The 22,190-nt window shown below is 35.2% G+C and overlaps 1 protein-coding gene across 3 annotated transcripts in view; it reads right to left on the bottom strand.

The window, feature by feature from the left end:
• Nucleotides 1-22,190, bottom strand: part of LOC149556342 (uncharacterized) — a 266,842-nt gene that overhangs the window by 53,607 nt on the left and 191,045 nt on the right. For all 3 annotated transcript variants that reach the window (XM_089830610.1, XM_089830611.1, XM_089830609.1), the window contains 3 exons: nucleotides 3,151-3,218; nucleotides 2,761-2,983; nucleotides 2,562-2,623 (listed from right to left, as the gene is read on the bottom strand). In XM_089830610.1, coding sequence (XP_089686736.1) covers nucleotides 2,562-2,623; nucleotides 2,761-2,983; nucleotides 3,151-3,218 — 353 coding nt within the window. The remainder of the gene's footprint in view (nucleotides 1-2,561; nucleotides 2,624-2,760; nucleotides 2,984-3,150; nucleotides 3,219-22,190) is intronic.

Genomic DNA, 22,190 nt, shown 5'->3' with positions numbered 1-22,190 from the left:
GCATGGGTCGGATGGTTGTATCTAGGAGAAAATTGCCACAATACTCCATACCATATGTCTATTGGTATGTCACCATTTCAGGCATTGTATGGATATGATCCATTGTCTTTCGTAAACTTAACTTTTGATAATAGCAGAGCACTTGGTTGGGGATTGGTTGCAAGATCATTAAGACATTCTTTGAGCCCTCAAGGATAATATTCAGCAAGCGGAGGAAGAAATTATATGTGGACCACCATAGGAAAGAGAGATCTTTTGAGGTCGATGATGTGGTTTTCTTACGCCTTCAGCCATATAGACAAACCATATTGAAGAAAACTGGTGCTAAAAATATTAGCCAAGGTCTATACAGGATTCTGAGAAGGGCCATTGAGGTTGCATATGAGCTTGAACTGCCGCCAGATAGAAGGATCCACAATGTTTTTTATGTCTCATTCCTCAAGAAGGCAATTGGGAAGCATATTGTGCCATACTCCTTACCGCCTTTGGATGACGAAGGGAAATTGGTATTGGTTACTACGGAGATTTTGGACATAAGAGAAAAGAATCTGAGAAATCATGTGATCAGAGACTACTTGGTACGTCGGAAGGATGCCACGTGTGAAGGTTAAGACATTTTGCAGCACCCACCATTGTGATTGCTTGAACACAAGCAATCCCAGAAAGGGAGGACTATAATGTCCCTTTCTTTTTAGTAATAAAAGGAGATGAGTAATTAACCTACATACCATTTTGATACACTAATTGGAGGATAAAAGTGGATGATTAAGTAGTCATGTCAACTATTTTGTGGAGATATAGAGAAAATAAAATAATTTAATGCGGTTCAAAACTATTAAAGCTACTCTATTTAATAAAAAAACATTATTAAAATAAAGTAACTTTATGTGAGAAGTGGAGATTAACTCACCATTGAAGAAGTCTTTATAAGGGAGCTCATCCTCCTCTATTGTCATGTTTTTTTGCAAGTTTGGAATAAAATAAGAAGATTCATAGTGCAGGTTGAAAACTACATATGGGAGACCAGTTGAGATGCCATCTCATTGAATAGATATGGGCTCAAGTTGAGGTGCGACAGATCAATGATTTGGAGGAATGTGTGAGTCATACCTAGTGAAGGATTCATAACAATGGTCGTAGAGGAAGTGGCAGCACTAACAGACCCTATCAGGTTCTAAATCAACTTGCATTTGTTCAAACTTCAAATTATATACTCATTGTATCCCAGTAATCATAGCATGGACATATACCATATTTTGGAGCCATTTTGGGAAAGATAGACCATGGACAGATCTGAAGCAGAATTCGAATTGGTTAATTAGGGTCTTTCAAACATTGACAGAGCAGATTACTTGGTGCTTGGGCTCTCACGGTAAGGAAGAGATGATATGGCATTGCTGGGCAATTCAAAGAGAATTCTGAATGATTATCCCCTCTGAGAATACAGTTTTTGGTTCTGCATTGTCAAGACAAGGAATCAAATATATCAGGTGGTGCTCAATATCCACAATTTATGTTCTCCGTCTATGGTTCCATTTTCAGTGTTTGTTATAATGAAATGTAAGTGTAACAAACGGGATGAGATTTTAACTATACTTGGACCTCCTACCCTATTAACTATGGTGGGCAGATGTGTATATGTAAATCTAAAAAAAATCGATTATCATCATAAATACATAACTGGAGAAATCTGGAAGTCTATATGTCTTTGCTATTGTGTTTACCACAGTCCAGTAACTAAAGACTTCCAATTCCAGTTAGAACAGTGATTTGTTTATTGTCTAGAGATGGTATGCAAAGTATTTGATGTAGTGCCTCTGGAATCAATGAATAGTTCTAAATATTCTGACAGACAGTGTTTGATTAAATGAATGTCCAGTATTTTTCTGTTTGGTATTGAAAGTTTGGAATCAGAATTATGAAATAGTGAATACTTCGGATTGAGATGTCCATCCAAGTGTTTGACAGAATGTTTATGCTAGGTTTGTGAGATTTGTGATCCAATATTGGAGTTAGAACTAGTAGGGATTCTTACTAGAGTAACGAGAATCACTGCGATTCAAGCAATTTTTGCAATCCAAGGAAGGCTGGGCACTTTTTTCTGACTCGTCAAACCGGATCACTGACTTTTAGGCAAAAATCGACTAAATCGCCTAATCGGTGGTTTTTTTCAAAAATTGCAAAAAATCAGCCCCACAAATTGTCAAGGTGGTAAAAAATCACCAATGTTTTTTACGTATGTGATGGATTTATTGTTTATGTTCCTTGTTAATAAATCACCAAAAATCACCAATGTTTTTGTCGGATTGGAATCGGCAAGGCCTACTCGAATTGTGAATCGCCTATGAATCGGCAGAGTGAAAAAACCCTTGAAATTCAAAGATTTTAATGATTTAAAACTTATTTCATGCACCCTTTATTGAACTGTTAATAAATAGCAAGCTAGCCTATATTGCTTAATTAATAATTAGTGATGCCCAGTCATCAACAGCAATGATTTATTTAGATACTTGTGTGCAGCTAAAGAGTTCAATAAACATTTGAATCTCCATAAACCTTACCTTTCTTTTATATGTTCTGCTACTGTTATGAAGTATGGCACTCCCATACAGAGCTTTATATCCTGCAGTTATTGAAAAGAAACAGAGGGTATATTCATTTGTTCATAATACACACTCACCTGTAAATGTATCTGTTCAAACCTGATAATAGTACTGAAAATGGTTTAACCAAAGGAAATTAAAATATTGGAAGTCAAACCTTTGATCCAGGAAGAATCCCCACAATTAATACATGTTTTGATGCATTTTGAAGATTAGAAAGTGAAGGTATAAGAGCTATTGAATTTCCAGGATGCATGCCAACTTCTGATTTGTAAACTGCATCCCTAGAAAGATCACCAACCACCCTGCACCTTTTCTGTGCTTTTTTATGTGCACTTTCAACCAAAGAACATACTGACAGTGCATATACATCTGCCAGACTTCAATTTGACAAAGGGATGAATCAGAGGTATTTATAATTATTAATGAAATTAAATAGTAAAGAATTAGTAAAAACTGTTCTATCATTCCAAAAATTCTTAATAATTACATATTTTCCACAACATCATAATGCAATAAGACTATCAAGAATATTGAAATGCAATACCCTGGCCATCGCACCAAATCTTCAGAATAAACAATAGTTCTATAACCCAGTCTTCTTCCCAGGACCAACTGTCATCAACAAAGCACACAGTAGAAATGTTTATAAGTATCCATTATTATTTACCAATACAGTTCAATCTTATATTATGTTCCCAAAATTCAAGCATTTGTGTGTCATGTTAGCATTAATATGACATCGCTAGGAGGTGGTAGTACACAATTATCATTAAATACGGCCTTGCGACTCTAATCAAAGTCGATTAGTAGAAACTGAGCATTATAGGAATCTGATGCTGATAATAGCCCAGGATTTTTAGTTCTTTTTTGGCATTCTTCATGATTAACTCATATGCTTCCAGTTCTATTGATGCCTAACAAAACCAAAAGATTATTAGGCTAAGAGCTCTATTGTTCGATATCCCACTAAAAACATTATTTCCTAGGCTAGCGATATAGATCCTATCATTATTGGTGTTGGGCTCACACACATTATACGCGATAGAGGCAAGCCTTTTTCAAAACTAGAACAAGTGTTGTACTTTCAAAGGATCATCTTACAGTGTCCACCATGCTTGAAATTGAGAAGCTTTACAATATTTTGATAAGAAGTAGGTCCATCTCCATATCTGCATGCATATGAGTCTGCTGCCTCTAAATTACATAGAAAAAGACAGTCATTTGATTATATTTGCCCCTATACCCAATAGATAGGATACCGATGTGCTTGGGTTTGCCTAGAGGCTGAAGCGGATGCTTTTGGATGCGGATTTCAGTGCGGATGCATCTAGAAGCTGGTCGGAAATGACTTCTGGCCAGCTTCCACAAACATTCGACTAGTGGGGAATGGCTTCTGGCCAGCTTCAAGATGCATCCAAGAGTCTCCAGTGGCATCTGCATGCAGAAACACACTTTTTCCGTTTTTTCACTTAAAACACCCACTAAGCACATGGGGCAATGCATATTGTAGCATTTTTTTTGCTTCGAAACCCTAAAACAGCCTTAAAAGAGGCCATTTGACCACTCTTTGTCACATTTTGTTCGCAGCTACACTCTTTTCTCATTTGCTCTCCATTTGTGGCATTTTGAAGGCGAGGTGATTACTTTTGAAGAGGATTGCTCGTAGAGCAAGAGATAGCTTCCACAAATGAGCTTTAAGCATTTAATCCCATTCATGCGTTCTTTAATGAATTTTTTGGAGATTTGGATGATTTTTTTCATGTTTGTGAAGAATTTTTTCAAGTTCTTTTCAATTTTTATTTTTTGAAAAAAGAAGGCAAGACGTTTAGCTATCTATTTTAGTAGTTTTCTATCTTTTTTTGCACTTATATGCTTGATGTTCATAGTTTTTTTCCAATTTAAATTTATTTAATTTCATCGTATAGTCACATCAAGAAATTATATTGTATTGTGGAAAAATGGCTGCCAACAGTACTCAAAATTCCGTGGGCCAAGCAACCGATTGTTTTAAAATTGATGGAGACATGGCACAAGAATGTCATAGGTTTCTGGAAGTGCCTAATGCTGAAGATTGTAGCTGCGATAGAGATCCTTATCTCTAGCTTTAGGAAATATGGTCGTTATAACCATTATGGTCGCCATCAGCTGAAGACGACATTTGAGCTAATAATTGTCATAATAATTGAGATATATATTAAATGTGGAGACGTGTCATTCATCATGAGTAGCATTATGCATTTGTAATATGAAGAGTTTTATGTTTTGGGAAATTGAAGAGACCTTTGGTTGTAATGTGATAAGATAAGATAATGATATTAATGTCCAACAAGAGACCAACAAGGGTCTAAGGGACTAAAAGATACAATGGTATAGTGGAAAAAAAAATAACTAGCAGGAACATCCAATGGTGACCAGAAAGAGAAAGATTTACAAAAAGGACAAAAAGAGAGAACAAGCAGAAGAAAGAGAGAAGGACCATCAGTCCTTTCTTTGTACAAAGAATCTCACTATTTGTTATATATATTGCATCAAACGAAAAGCTTTGTACACTTGAATATTTTATCATCCATAAAGAGTTAATTTTGTCATGTGGCTGGGTTTTTTTCCTTCAAGTGGAAGGGTTTTCCCATGATAATCTTGTGTGTCTCTTGTTCTATTTTTGATCTCCTTATTGTTGGTTATCTTGTATTTTGGATCAAATTCAACATGGTATCACAGCCAAGTTAGATAACAACGAATAAGGGAAGCTTTGTGTTCTTTCAGCTCTGAAAGAATTTTAGCTAAGCTAAGATAACATCTTTGGATTAGTCTTTTCCAGCAGAACCTATGGACCACTATCCGTCAATGCCAAGGAGACGGCCCACTAGAGAGAGATCAAGAGGGCCTTCTCCACGAAGGATGAAAGAGAAGAGGGCAAAACAAAGTGAGGCCCTACTATAGATAGGCAGAGATTGGTGTGGGCTTGGCCATTAGAAATGAAAGATAGGTGTCACGATATTTGGGGATGTTAAAATCTTGTGTAGCTACAAGTTAGATCTTATCTTATCCCTGTTCTGCAATTTCAGTTTGTCTTATCTTCTAGGTTGTTGTTCTCTTTTGTGAGTCATTCGTCTTAATTGCTCTTGGATTCCATTTTGTAATTGTTGTCACGTATCTCGAGGATACATTTTCTTCTTGTCCAGTTTTGTATCCGTATGAGCATTGTGTGTAATACAATTTGATCTAGTTTTGGTGGTGTATGCTTTTTGTATCAGGCATATGATATTAAGTCTAATGCCATCTTTCATAATTATTGAGGAAGATTATCTGTATGTTTATCTCAAGTTCTTCGTATACAGTTTTCATGTCTGTCAATACCAGTTGATATATATTCATATGCAGTGATGCATTCAATGCCTGCATGTATCAATTGGCTTATTTGATGCGTAAATCTTCACACATTCAGAGTGTTCTCTTATTTAATATCATTTATTTTTTTATATCTCCAACCACAGTGTCTTTAATTTCCTCTCTCTAGTGTGACTATCCACTCTGCTCGCACAATTTTCTCAGCTTCACAAATTCCATGTCATCTCTGGTATCTAGGGTGCAACTTCAGCAGCAAGGAGAGTTCTTGAATCTTTGTGGCTTCCTGAGAAGCATATTCAGTGGTAGAAAATGTTAACTCAATTCTTATTGAAAGTCCTACTCCCAGCATGAGTTGGTGAATGGATTTAAGACATGCAGTGGATGCTTTCTCTTATGTCCACTGCAGACATGCTTGGGTGTAAATGCTCAAGTGTTTTCGCCCGCTTTGATGGAACGGAATTATCAGACAATCACTGAAAAGATCGGACAAAAATACACAGCTGGGTGTTAGGCAGATATAGGATCGGATATACCTGATGTTCCTTCTGGATACATACTTCTTGGTCTCACGAAAAACAATGCACATGAAATATTTGCTCTCACTTGGGGCTTAATTAGTTTGTTCTTCTCAGTTCTTGAACAAGTAGCGTCCAAATTTATTGAGGTATCAATTTCCCTGCTTATTCAAAGATATCTTCTCTACCAAAACATAATATTTCATCCTGTGAACAAGATTCAAATGCAATGACTTGCTGTGATTCAGAAGTTGGGTGCAACATCACAGACGGGAAACGAAACAGGAAATTCTGAAGGCTCTTTGGGACTAGCTACAGGAAATGCTGGTGCCAAAGGTCCTGGAACAAAGGGAGCACAAGAAGCACCTGCTGCTAGAGGAGACTATCCGTAATTCAAGTTAGCTTTTGCACCAAGAGCAGGACTGTGTGGGGTTTGAACCAGGCTTGTGTTAAGTTCTGGTTGGGTTGGTTGTTGTTTGGTAAGAGAGCAGGCTTGAAAGAAAAGTTGGTTTATCTAATCTAATCTTAAGGAGCCTGTATACATTATTTAGATGGAATTACTTTTTGGAGGAATATTTTTTAAGTTATAATAGACTAGAACCTGCGTAATGGTTGCATGCATTACTTCTACTGCTGATAGTTCTGTATATGAATATTGGTTATTGATTCCCATTTGTATGCATGATCAAGGTGTAATGTCCCCAGAGGGGATCTTCTTCTATTTGTTCTAGAATTTTTAGTTGTGATTTTTTTTGTAATATCCTTGTGAACTTTGTTTTCCTTTCTTCCCTATGATTGTTACCGTGATGAGTTCTATCTTATTTCAGTTCTCTCAAGAGATTTATTTATATACACACTCCATCTCTTAAAAATATAATATCTCTATTCATGAATCTAAAGATGATCTCTGCTCCATGTATATCTATACTTACCTCAGCCCTTGATAGAAAGTATCTTCGTTCTTAGTCTGAGTCATTCGCTTACTGCTTCCTTTCTGACCAAAAATTCTGATCGATTGCTGACTGGATAAGGTTTATTCTGTCCATTATATTCTGTGCTTTGGGGATCTTATTGTTCTTTCCTGATTGGGTTACTATCTTCTTCTTTTTCCTTAGTAGCAACTTCTGATCTACCAAACTACTGTTATACATGTATAAATAATTAGTATTAGCTTCCTCTATATCCAATGCTGCTTGTAAGATTACCATGATTTTCATAAACTGCAGGCAGACCATTCTTCTCTTATCTGACATAGCTTCTGGCTGTACTCTCAAGTGTTTTGCGTAGAGTGTAAATGGCCTACGCCAGGAATAAGATTATCTAGCTGATGTAGAGTTATTTTCTCAATAGCCCTTGATGGTGAATGACTCTCCAGTCAATTAATGGATGTCTTTTCTATTTGTAATGGTTGGGTTGGAATTATATTACCTTTTTCTAATCTTTGGATTTCCAATGTAGAGAAAATATAGTTTACATATAAGAGTATTGGATATTGAACAATCTCTGAATGACACAAATTGTACTGTTCATGAGTTTGCAGATTACTCTCCTAGGGTTGTGATGCCTGTGCATAATATATGTGAATTGGATTACTTTTATTCATGTTTTCAGTTCCCTGCTTCTGTCTAGTCGGATATATGTGGTTTGAATGGCCACCGACATCTCTACAATCTGATATTTATTATTTATTGTGTGCCTCTACCAACGACACCTTATTTCCATCATTCCTAGTATTGAAAAGGCTATATAATAGATTATGTAGATTATATATCGATGCATGTTAAGTGACCATATTATGTATCTGGTGCCAAACACAATGATTGATTATCCCTTGACATGTCTATTCCTGTTTTACTGTAACGTTCAATGAGTAACGGGTGTGGATACTATGTGAGCTTATTCCAAATGATTTCCTCCCCACGTCATTGAATTTGGATTGGATATATGAATCTGCATTAGTTTCCCTTCCTTACTCTCCTATGCTTCTGTATCCCTTCGTCTTGCCTCCGGTGAGTTGAGTGCCCAATTGGATCTCCTCTCTGATGTTGTTGTCCTCTGATCCCCTTCTCCTCATCCTTTCTCTATTACATTATTTATAATTTTATTTCTCGATGAAACATCATGACTTCTAGTCACTAATAAAGTTATTATTTACACAATCATTTACTATTTTAATAATTTAGGTTTGTAATATTTACCATAATATACTATGTATAATGTTATTAATGATATTTTCTTTTTGATATTTAGATAATAATATAGTATAAATTATAATATGTTTAATTTAAGTAATAAATTATTATTCTAATTATATTTTATCATTTTACTAGCATTAAATACTAGATAAGTATCAATCTTAAACTTATCTAGTTGTGGATATTAGTTAATTTAATTAGTATATATTATTAAACATCAACTATTAGAATTATAAATTCATTTTATTTATTTTATTTTGGCTCTAATATTATTATTTATCATTATTAGATCCCTTTTCAAGTTTGAGATATATATGTCAATTATTGTATATATTTCTATGATTTAATTTTATCAATGTTATTATGATTATAATTTTATTTATTTAATTGTTTAATCTTATATATTTAGCTCTATTATCATATAAATCGATCTTGGAATTGGGGATATTACACAAGGAGATTGTACTTAAAATACATAAGTATTCTGAGTCATATATTTGGGATGAGCATTTAATTTTATGAAGTTATTAATAATCTCTATTGGTTACAAGATGCAACAAGTAATGAGATGAGGATGTTACTTTAATGATACATATCCAGAGGGAGATGTTTCAGCTTCAGAGGGAGCATACTACCACGACCTTATTACAATGATCAAATTAGTTCTTAATTGAGAGTGAGTCATTATGGAATCCTCATCATTCTTATATATGTTGTGAAAGTTTTTGATATTGAAGAATTTGAGACTCTTGTTGAAAACAAGTCTCAGCTGTGACTTTCCTTGATTATTAAAAATTCTTATTCATGTGAAATTAATAATAGTTGTAAGGACAGCTTTGAAAACTCTCACTTATGAAAAAATTCATAGTGAACATTATGTAGAGAGAGTCCATGATGTCATCATGCTGAGTGATTCCGTGTTGAGAATTGGATGTCATGTTGGGAGAGTCCATGAGAGCATCACGTTGAGAAAACCTGTGATGTAAGAAGGCTTGTCATGTCGAGATATTCCATGAGAACATCACATTCAGAGAGTTCGTGATGAAAGCTGGCTGTGAGCCTCACAAGCTTGTTATGTTGAGAGATTCCATGACAACATTGCATTCAGAGAGTTTGTGATGTAAGAACTTAAAGGCTTGTCATGTTGAGAGATTCTGCAACATCATCACATTAAGACAATTCGTGATGATTGATAGTTGTGATTTTTGCAAGTTTTCATGGTGAGCAATTCCATGAATTATGTTTTTTTATGAGAATCTATGTAATTAGAATTTATCATTGACATGTTTTGATTGCGGTAATATGTGCCTACTATGCTAAAGATCTATCTCTCACTAAGAGGGAGTGTTGATGTTGACGATTGTAGCTGCATTAGAGATCTTTATCTCTAGCTTTAGGAAGTATGGTCATTATAACCATTATGGTCACTATTAGCTTAAGAGGACATTTGTGATAATAATTGAGATATATATTAAATGTGGAGACATGTATCATTCGTCATGCGTAGAGGCATGCATTTGTAGTATAAAGAGTTATATGTTTTGGGAGATTGAAGAGACCTCCGGTTGTAATGAGAAGAATCTCACTATTTGTCATATATATCACATCATGTAAAAAGCATTGTACACTTCAATATTTTATCATCAATAAAGAGTTAATTTTGATATGTGGCTAGGTTTTTTTCCTTCAAATGGAAGTGTTTTCCCAGGATAATCTTGTGTCTCTTGTTTTATTTTCGCTCTCCCATATTGTTGTTTATCTTACATTTTGGGTCTAATTTAACTACTTGTATATTTGGAAGCGTAAATATTGTCAAAGTAACAAAGCCAAACCATTCAATAGTTCTTATTCTTGAGTCAAACGTCATTTTATAGGCCTTGTTGGTAAAGGAATTTCAATGTGCAAAGGCACATGAAGGAGGGGGTGTCTATTGCACAAATAGCTTCATTTCTAAAAGAACAAGAAGCTGCTAATAAATTGGTAAAAATATCAAAACAAAAATTTTATCAACATTCATCCTCAAAAGTGAGGAATGGCAGATCGAAGGGGTTTAGGGTTTAGCAGAGGGAATGGCAGCCATTGCAGATGGGAAGAAGATTTTGACAAGAGAAAGAGGCATCAAGGATGGAATAGGCCGTTTCGGCGGCATGAAGGGCTTCCCTATACAACCCAACAGAGAAAGCAATGGTCGACCTTGGGTAGAAGAGGTTTTCAAAGAGAAGATTGGACAAGATTTGCTGATACAAGTGGTGGCGGTCAATCTATGGATAAGTCTAAAGAGATTGGTGGGGATGGGAGGGTCAGAAATCACCCCCCTCCTTCCCATCTGGTGCAACATTTCATTTCAAATCTAGGAGGTAGAGTGAATTTTAGCAAAATCGCTCAAAAGATGTGTCGTCCTAAGGTGGTAGAAAACCACCTTACACAATATGTTGATGATCCAGTAGAAGAGTGATGTCTAGTTGATGTTCTGAAGGTGGAACTACGGTCATGGCAAGATTCAGTGAGCTATCTACGGAGTATCTCTTTTTCTCAAATGAGGAGAGAAATGGCCAGCTATTCATAAGCTTAAAGATAGGCGTGACAAACACTGGGTGCATGTAAAAGATTTTAAAACTCTAGAAAATGGGTTTTGTATGACCACAATGGATAGTGCCCATGGCAGGGATTGGATATTAATAGTGGGCCTTATTTTTAAGAAGGAATAGGCTTTTACATGAAGTCATGGGAGCCCAACTTTGATCCGACAAAAGAAATCATTAGGGCTTTCCCAGTATAGATTGGACTAAGGAACTTACCTCAAGAATATTGGAATGAAGAGTGTTTTCAATTAATAGGAAATAAGTTGGGAACTTATGTTCAAATGGTTGAAATGGTGGATAGGGTGACCTTTCAAATGTTTCCTCGCACTTGCATAATGTGGAATGACTGTCATCCTTTAACAAAAATGTTGGAGTTGTTTTCAGCGGAAGGAAAAATGGAAACAGGCTTTCTTTATAGAGGAATTGCATCTTTGTGTGGTCTGTCTGAGTGAAGAACATGATTCAGAAGGGTGGTCTATGTAAGGAAGGTTGAAAGATGAAGAAGCCGAGAAGCTTCTCTATAGAGCACTAGTGTTGTCTGATGCTTCCTCTAAAGGAAAGGAATGTCAAGGAATGTTAGTAAGTAATGTTGAATGGGAATGCGATTTGGTTGTGAAATCCATGATGAATAATGGAAGGATGGGGGGTATGGATGAAAGGACGGGTGAAAAAGGAAATAGTGAAAGAATGCAATCTCCAGTAGGAGCAAAGGAGGTTTTAAGGAAAGAAGGTGTAAGGTAGAAAGGGTTAGCAGGGGTTTCAATGGGAAGTGAAGGGGATGAACAAGGTGAAATGGTCTACTTTAGAGGGGGCGAGCGGAGTTTAGAAACTATGGAATTTGGTTCTACTCGACACAACAAAGTTGAGGAACGTAGTATCAATTGAGAGTTGATGTTGAGGCGGCGAATGGAAATGCCTAATAAGGATGCATGGTACTGCTCAAAAGATTTAGAGGGAGATATGGTGCTTAACGACAGTTTTGGTGGTTTGGAAGAGAGCAAGATGAAAGATATATAAATCTCTCCAAAAAGAAATTTAGAGAGATCCTTTAATGATGAAGTAGGACCCAGGGAAGATTCAGAGGACAGTGATCCAGAAGAGGAAGAGATGGAAGGGTTAGCAAAGGATTTTTTAGGGCTCTTAGATAATATTGTGATGAAGGAGAAGAGAACTCTATCTCAGTCAAAGAGCAAAAACCAAAAGATTATGGTAGGGGAGAGTCAAAAGAAAGGAAGGACTTTAAAGGCTTTAATCCAGATTGTTGGTAGTGCAAAAGGACAAAGCAAACTGAAAGCGGGAAGAAGGACTACCTCTTCTTCAAAGAGATGAAGCTCCTTTCAGGAATGTTAGGGGCTGCAATACCCCTGACAAGATTTTCTTGATCAAGAGGGGTCTTGATCAAGTGAGACCAGATGTTGTTTTGTTTCAAGAAACTAAGACTAAATTGAAGGATATTGATGTGTTACATCCCAAAATTTGACCTAATTTTAAAACTTGTTCATAACCGTTGGATTTAATGGATTATTCTTACATGATCATGTGAAATAGATAGTTATTTATATACGTTGTATTAACTGTTAATGAAGATGGTTGTTAATCATTAACTGTTATTTGACGTTAGAAGATTTTGAAATTATTATTAATAATTTAAAGTTTTTAAAATGTTTATATGAAATTATTATGAATTCTTATTATGGCAGAAGTTGTTTCATGAGTGATTGCAAGAGAAAATGAAGGGGGGAAGCATTGCTAAACGAGATCATTAGAATGGGATGCTCACTTAGTTTAGTCATCAGGATTGGTAGGTATGCCTTTAAACTTCTTTGGTAAGGACCTGATGACTTGAACACAAGATTCATTTGTGGGACCTGCATGAGTTATTAAGAAAATAATCTAAGAAAACATAAAGTAATCTAATTAAAATATAAAACGTACCTCAAGGGATTTGAATTGATCTTTCATCATATTATTATATGTATATATACGTACATATAAATGTAAAAATGAAATTGCACCATTATATTATAATAGCTCAATAAAATGATGTCACCCCACTGATATATTCACATGAACGTACGTATATACATATTATAAAAATAAACCGAATTATAATTTTTCCAACTCTTTCTTCCAACCTTTTATTTTTCTTTTCTTTTCAATCGATTTAACACTTGGCAATTTGAATTGATAAATAATCTTTTATGTTAAGGAAGCCAAGAAGCCCCAATCCCTCTCCATATAAGAAAGTTGTGAGAGAGAGACAGATACCATAATCCATATTCCTGATTTCATTCTGCTACTAATTTTCAAAATCTCTTTGCCTCCACAACACCCGACTTCTTCTCATTTACCAATTAATTACTTTCGCCGATAACCTACAAAATTGATTATTAAGCTTTGTTCAAGCAGTATGATTTCTACTCTTTGTCGTGCAAGTATTCTGGCTGAGAGTCAAAGATTTTATGCACTAAAAGTGACATCACAAACAACTGGAGGGAGCTGATCAATCTGCAAGTTCTTCAAACAATATCGAATTCTTATCAGGTTATGAGTTACCGTTCCAATGTTTTAAATACAATTTCTCCAACAGTCAACTAGGCACAAGAACTTCTTCTTTTTATCTATGATCGTGTTATTTAGCTTACTAAATGATCCCTGTCATTTATAATGGATTTTCTTACTTTCAAAGCCTCTAGAATTATCATAAAATAAGTTGAATAGTATCTCTTAAAGAAGAATTTCTAAATGTAATAAGAACCTGGATGAATGATACTAATCTTAAGAACAATGTTTTATTTTGTCACAATTTATGATAAAAGATATAAACAATGATCAAGAGTAGAATGCTCATAACTCTCCAAACACCTGGGATTCACTGGCAATATAGCCATGAAATGGTGAAGAGGTGTAAAGGGCAGAATGCACATAATCTTCCAAAACAGTTGGGAATCACCATCTGTGTAGCCATGAATAGCGAAGAGGTGGAATAAATCTGTAAGAAAGAAGAAGAGAAATCAGACATGAATAACTTAAATGAAATATACTTAATAGCTCATGTTCATCCCTGTAATCGAACCTGTTGTCAAGTCGAGCGGTGGTAATCGAGTCATTGAGCCCATCGGAAATCTTTGGCCAAGGTAGTTTATAGGCATGTTTTCCATCTAATGATCACTTGATGTCAATGACGCCAATTATGCAAGCATGACCGTTTCATAACTGTGCAGACATTCTAAACACTAGAATGCTTAGGTGGCTGGACTAAGAACATCCCAAGCTTGATCTCGAGGTAGGGAGGGCCTTTTTAATTTAATAGATTGTGTTGGGATAAGTATGGTCCGAGGTTGGGAGGTTAAGCCTATGTCAATGCTTATCATCTCACCAAAGCTGAGGCTTGCACAACCAACTAAAGATCCTCCGAATGATACTTGCATGTTTCTTTCCTACTTTTCTTCATAAGTATTTACTTTACTTGTATGTAGAAAGGATAGTTCAATTATTTTCAAATGATTGTTAATCTAGTTACTTTCAGTTGATCATAAATACAATTATTTTCAATTGATCATCAATTTAGTTAAAGTAGTTGATCATAAATACAGTTATTTTCAGTTGATCGTTAAATTAGTTATTTTAGTTAATCGTTAAACTAGATTATTTCCGGTTGAACGTAAATATGATTAATGGTTATTTCAATTAATTGTTAAAACAATTAATGTCATATTTAAAGGATTTCAGTTGTCTATCTATGAATATAGGAAATTCTTTATTAAATTGTCTTTGTTTTCGATATGAAATTCCATTTGTTACATATGGTATCAGAGCACTGGGTTCAACACTGAACCTAGGGCACACTACCTTCCACGTAAACTTGAAAATTCGTAGAATAATTGTACAGGATGCAAGTATGTAAAACACTCCGTAAGAAGGCTCAACATCCCATCTTCCCCTATTTAATTAAAAACATGCCAAAATTATATTTGCTACTCCACGCCCCAAGATAACGAAACTCTGAACCAGGCATTGTAACGGAATGAAGAAAGAAAGAGTCAAGTGGACTCCTGCTAGTAAAGTAGCATATAGGAACAAATTAATTCAAAACTAGAATGCTCGTCACAGCAACTCTCTTCTGCATTTCCACAAATCTTGGATCATGTGGGATATGTACAGATTTGAGTCAATACTAAATATTGAGAAGCAAGATTAGATTTTATGATGTAAACATCCTCAATAGAGGAAATTTTTGTAAATAAGGTTGCCATGAATGTAGCAGCAAAGTATTAAGTTAATAAATTGGTTTAATTTATGTGTTTCATGCATTCACAAAACTCTTTCGTTGTAGGTACACTTTTAAAAAAATATAGATCAATAAATTGACACAAATTTTGTAAATTCACAGGTTAAACCAGTAAACAAACAAAATGAACTGCAACGACAACGTTGCAGATCATAACATGGTCCATGAAAACACTCAATCATCCACTAATTTGCTACTTCAGATTTAGCAAGAAACGCAACCAAAGTTGGATAATATGGAAAGGAGAATGAATGAGATGGCAGCCCAGATGGGGCATGACCATGAGAAACACAATCATCACCTCCTCTTAGAATGGAGATAGAAGTCTCCGGATATAATAAGAAAACCTCTTCACCCATTCAAATTGAAAAACAAAAGAAACAAGAAATAGTGGCTGATCTATCAACAGATATTAAGAAAATCAAACAACCCAAATTTGTCGGTTCTGAGTCCAGAGAGGATGCAGAGGTTTGGTTAATTGAAATGGAATAGTATTTTGAAATTAGGAACTTCTCAAAAACCTCAAAAGCGGTTTGGGGAATATACCACTTTATTGGAGAAGCTGCAACTTGGTGGAGAAACACCAAAGTTGAGCAAAACATTAAAATCACTAAGATTACTTGGGAGAAATTTGTACCCATTTTTAGAAATAGCTAGCTACCCCAAACCTTTTATGACCAAAAACTTCTGGATTTCCAAAATTCGAAGCAAGGAGATATGATTGTACATAACTACTAGGAGAAATTTACCCGACTATTGAAGTATGTACCACCATATCAGCAAGATAAAAATCTGGAGGTGAGAAAATTCATTATGGGTCTGAATAACAGAATAGGAGGAGTAGTTGATGTTCTCACTCCTCAAACTATGGAAGAAGCTTTAGAAAAGGTTGCTCGGCGAGAACACAAAATCAAGAAGGATGACTCCATCCGAGATAATAAAAGGAAAACAAACTGGAATAGGAAAGGTGTTGATACTAGATCTCAGAAAAAACAATTTAAGGATTTCAAGTATAGAAAGCTAGAATCAAAAGGAAACAGAGTTAAGGATGTTAAAAGTAAATTTAGTGCAAATAAGAATAATAAGAGTAAGAAAAGGAAGGGGCCACCTTTAGGATGTTTTACTTGTGGAGGAGATCATTATGCTAATAAATGCCCCATCAAACCCAAAACCAATCAGCTGCAACGACCACCTCTTCCATAGCAACAGCAAGTTTATCAGCAAAGGATCCATGCAACCATTAACAATAGACAAGCAGAACAACAAATAGGCCCGATTGAAACTTTGGGTAAGATCTATGGGAACTGTGTCTCCATTTTAATTGATATTGGAGCTTTTGAATGTTTTATATCACCTAAACTATAAAGTAGATTTCCAAAAAAATCTAGTTTTATGGAAAAACCATGGACAGTGGAATATGCAAACCAATCAACGGCTAAGGTAGAGCAGTGTCTGTTTGAGGCTTAGGTTAATTTTCCAAATTTATCCACGAAATTGAACTTGTATGTAGCACCTCTTGGGTCTTACCACATTATCATAGGCATTAATTGGCTCAGTGAGCATAAGGCCAAGATGGATTGTCCTACCAAAACTATAAATTGTTTGGATGATCAAGGTAGACCCACAAACATTATAGGGATTAAACATGAAATTAAATCAAAACAGAAATCTGCCATGCAACTTAAGGAATATTGAAGAAAAGGCTGTAAGATCTTTGCAGTTAGAGTTGAGGACATGAGAGAACCTAAAAACACCACATATGAAGATGACTACATTTTTGAAGATGGGGAAATCAGAGAAAAGTTGAAGGAATCTTTCGAAGAAAAATATCCGTATCTAAAGAATTATTAAGATGTGTTTCCTGAAGAACTCCCTGGTCTACCACCTTCCTAAGTCTTTGATTTTACCATAGATTTGATACCAGGAGCAAAACCCATTTCTCGGGCACCATATCGAATAACTACCACAGAATTAATGGAGTTGCAAATACAACTATAGGATATGTTAAACAAGAAACTAATCCGATCCAATGTTTCACCATGGGGAGCCCCAGTGTTATTTGTTAGAAAGAAGGACAGGACCATGAAATTATGCATAGATTATAGAATGCTCAATAAGGTTACCATCAAGAACCGATATCCACTTCCTAGAATAGATGATCTTTTTGATCAAATGAAGGGCACAACAGTGTTTTCAAAAATTGATTTGAGGTCTAGATATCACCAGCTTCATATTAAGGATGAAGATATTCACAAAACTGCATTTAAAACTAGGTATGGACATTATGAATTTATAGTGTTGCCATTCAAGTTAACCAATGCCCCAACAGCTTTTATGAACTTAATAGCATATTTCAAGATTGCACGGATAAGTTTGTGTTGGTCTTTATAGATGATATTCTAGTATATTCAAAGAACGAGGAGGAACATCAAAAACATCTGGAAAAAGTTTTTCAAAGGTTAAGAGAACATAAATTATATGGAAAATTGCCTAAATATGCTTTCTATCAAAAGGAAATTTTGGCCGTAGATCTGTCAAAAATCAAAGCAATTAAGGAACATCCCATACCTAAAACCATGACAAAAGCTAGAAGTTTTATGGGATTGGTAGGGTTTTATAGGAAATTTGTCAGGAACTTCTCCAAGATAGCTTACCCAATTACATCACTTCAAAGAAAGGGAAAGAAATTTGTATGGACAGAAAGATGTCAATCAGCCTTTGAATACTTAAAGAAAAAGCTAAATACAACACTCATACTAAAAGTACCTGACCCACAAAAGGAAATTGTAGTTATAACAAATGATTCAAGAGGAGTAGGAGGTGTGCTAATGCAAGATGAATAGGTAATTGCATATGAATTTAGGAAATCAAAAAATTATGAGCAAAATTATGCACCTCATGATCTGGAATTAGCAGCTATTGTACATGCTCTTCAAATGTGGAGACATTATTTAATTGGAAAACCTTTTGAACTATGATATGACCATCACGACCTAAAATATATCTTCACTCAACCAAATCTAAACGTTAGACAAAGAAGATGACTGGAATTTTTAGCAAACTATGAATTTGACATAAGTTATATTAATGGCAAAGAATTCAAAGTGGCAAATGCCCTAAGTAGGAGAAGACACATTTCTGCAATGGCTACTATAAACTTCAGATTAAAGGACCATATTTTACAACATCTAAAGCATGATGAATTTTATGCAGAGATCAACCTAGCTCTTATCAGGGACCCACAGGATTCTAAGTATTCAAAATTTAGTCTAGAAGAGGATGGATTGTTAAGATATCATAATAGGATTTATGTACCCAACAAATCTGAGCTCCGAAGAATGATTTTGGAAGAATCTCATTCAGCTCCATATTCAGGACACCCTAGGGTAACTAAAATGTTGTCTGATATAAAACTTCTATATTTTTGGAAAGGAATGAAAAAGGAGATAACAAAATTTGTGGCAGGATGTTTAGAATGCCAAAGAGTAAAGCAAAACATTGATACCCAGCAGACCTTTTGCACACTAATGAAGTACTAGAATGGAAATGGCAAATAATTTCCATGGATTTTGTACAAGGATTACCTATGACACGAAATCGACACAATACCATTCTGGTAGTAGTTGATAGATTGACAAAAGTTGCTCAGTTTATACCAGGACATATAACTGATGGAGCACCAGAAATTGCTCATAAATTCATGAAAGAAATTTTCAGATTGCATGGAATCCCAGAGAAAATTATTTCAGACAGGAATGCTAGGATAACTTCCAGATTTTGGCAAACATTATTTTTCAGGTTTAGGTACTAAACTAAACATCAGTTCAGCCTATCATCCTGAGACATATGGTCAAACAGAAAGAGTAAACCAGGTATTAGAAGATCTTTTGAGAGTTTACTGTATGGATCGGAAATACCAGTGGGAAACAGATTTACCTTTGGTGGAATTTGCGTATAACAATTCCTATCAATCCACCATTAAAATGGCCCCCTTTGAGGCTCTATATGGCTGCAAACGTAGAACTCCTGTGAGTTGGCTTCACTTGGAAGATAGAATTATTGTTGGACCTGAAATGCTTAAGAAAATGGAAGAACACATAATCCAGATTCGTCAAAGATTGAAAGAAGTTAATGACTGACAGAAAAGTTATGCAGATGCAAAAAGAACACCTAGAGAATTCTAAGTGGGAGAATAAGTACTATTAAGGGTAAAACCTCAGAAGAGTACTATCAAGTTTGGTAAGAATGCCAAGTTAGCCCCCAGATATGTGGGACCCTTTGAAATATTGGAAGTTGTGAACCCAGTAGCTTACAGAATTGCTTTACCACCAGCCCTTGCCAGGATACATGACGTCTTCCATGTGTCATACCTTTAGAAATACATTACTCATCATGATCATATAATTGATTGGAACCTATTACAAGTGCAACAACCAAGGGTGGTAGAAATAGAACCACTTAGAATACTCGAGGTGTGTAAGCTACGCTTACAAAATCGGGAGGATACACAATGCAAGGTCCAGTGGGATCAGTATGCAGAGGATAATGCCACTTGGGAGGATTATCACGAAATTTTTCAAAAATACCCTCATCCTTTCTCTAATGCTGGAACCTGAACAGTTCCTTTGTTTTCTAAAATTAAACTAATTATGAATTGTTTAAAGTTTTGTTGTGATATTCATCAAGGACGATGAAAAATTTAACGGGGATGGTATGTTACATCCCAAAATTTGACCTAATTTTAAAACTTGTTCATAACCGTTGGATTTAATGGATTATTCTTTCATGATCATGTGAAATAGATAGTTATTTATATATGTTGTATTAATTGTTAATGAAGATGGTCGTTAATCATTAACTATTATTTGATATTAGCAAATTTTGAAATTATGATTAATAATTTAAAGTTTTTAAATGTTTATATGAAATTATTATGGCGGAAGTGCTTTCATGAGTGATTGCAAAAGAAGATGAAGGGGGGACGCATTGCTAAACGGGATCATCAAAATCGGATGTTTGCTCACTTCAGTCATTAGAATAGGCAGGTAAGACCTTAAGCTTCTGTGGTAAGGACCCAATGACTTGAACACAGGATACATTTGTGGAACCCACATAAGCTATTAAGAAAATAATCTAAGAAAACATAAAATAGTCTAATTAAAATATAAAATGTACCTCAAGGGATTTTAATTGATCTTTCATCATATTATTATAATATATGTATACATACATATAAATGTAAAAATGAAATGGCACCATTATATTATAATAACTTAATCAAATGATGTCACCCCATTGATATATTCACATGAACGTACATATATACATATTATAAAAATAAACCGACTTATAATTTTTCCAACTCTTTCTTCCAACCTTTTATTTTTCTTTTCTTTTCAACCGATTTAACACTTGGCAATTTGAATTGACAAATAACCTTTTATGTTACAGAAGCCAAGAAGCCCCGATCACTCTCCATATATGAAAGCCATGAGAGAGAGCCGCATACCATAATCCATATTCCTGATTTCATTTTGCTGCTACATTTTCAAAATCTCTTTGCCTCCACAACACCCGACTTCTTCTCATTTACCAATTAATTACTTCCGCCAATACCTTGCAATATCGATTATTAAGCTTTGTTCAAGCAATTTGATTTCTACTCTTTGTCGTGCAAGTATTCTAGCTGAGAATCAGAGATTTTATCCACTGAAAGTGATGGCTCAAACAACTAGAGGGAGCTGATCAATTTGCAAGTTCTTCAAACAATACCGAATTCTTATTAGGTCATGAGTTACTATTCCAATGTTTTAAATACAATTTCTACAGCAGTCGGCTAGGCACATGAACTTCTTTTTATCTATGATCACATTATTTAGCTTGCTGAATGATCCCTTCCATTTATAATGGATTTTCTTCTTACTTTCAAAGCCTCCAGAATCATCATAAAAGAAGTTGAATAGTACCTCTTAGAGAAGAGTTTCTAAGTGTAATAAGAACCTGGATGAATGATATTGATCTTAAGAACAATGTTTTATTTTGTCACAATTTATGATAAAAGATATAAACAATGATCAAGAGTAGAATGCTCATAACTCTCCAAACACCTAGGATTCACCGGCTATATAGCCATGAAATGGTGAAGAGGTGTAAAGGGTAAAATGCTCATAATCTTCAAAAACACCTAGAAATCACCGGCTATATAGCCATGAATAGTGAAGAGGTGGAATAAATCTGCAAGAAAGTAGAAGAGAAATCAAACATGAATAACTTGAATGAAATATAATTAATAGCTCATGCTCATCCCTGTAGTCAAACCTGTTATCAAGTCGAGCGGTGGTGATCGGGTCATTGAACTCATTGGAAATCCTTGGCCAAGGTAGTTTATATGCATGTTTTTCATCTAATGACCACTTGAAATCAATGGCACCAGTTATGCAAGCATGACCATTTCATAACTGTGTAGTCATTCTAAACAGCAGGATGCTTAGGTGGCTAGACTTAGAACATCCCAAGCCCGATCCCGAGGTAGGGAGGGTCTTTCTAATTTAATAGATTGTGTGGGGTTAAGTATGGTCCGAGGTTGGGAGGTTGAGCCTATGTCAATGCTTCTCCTCTCACCAAAGCCGAGGCTTGCACAACCAGCTAAAGAT

The sequence above is a fragment of the Cupressus sempervirens genome, chromosome 5, assembly GCF_028749045.1.
Source record: "Cupressus sempervirens isolate cs-2001-9-10 chromosome 5, ASM2874904v1, whole genome shotgun sequence".
NCBI classification, from domain to species: domain Eukaryota; kingdom Viridiplantae; phylum Streptophyta; class Pinopsida; order Cupressales; family Cupressaceae; genus Cupressus; species Cupressus sempervirens.
Note: the sequence above shows the minus strand (reverse complement) of the source record. Positions and strands in the feature narration are given on the sequence as shown.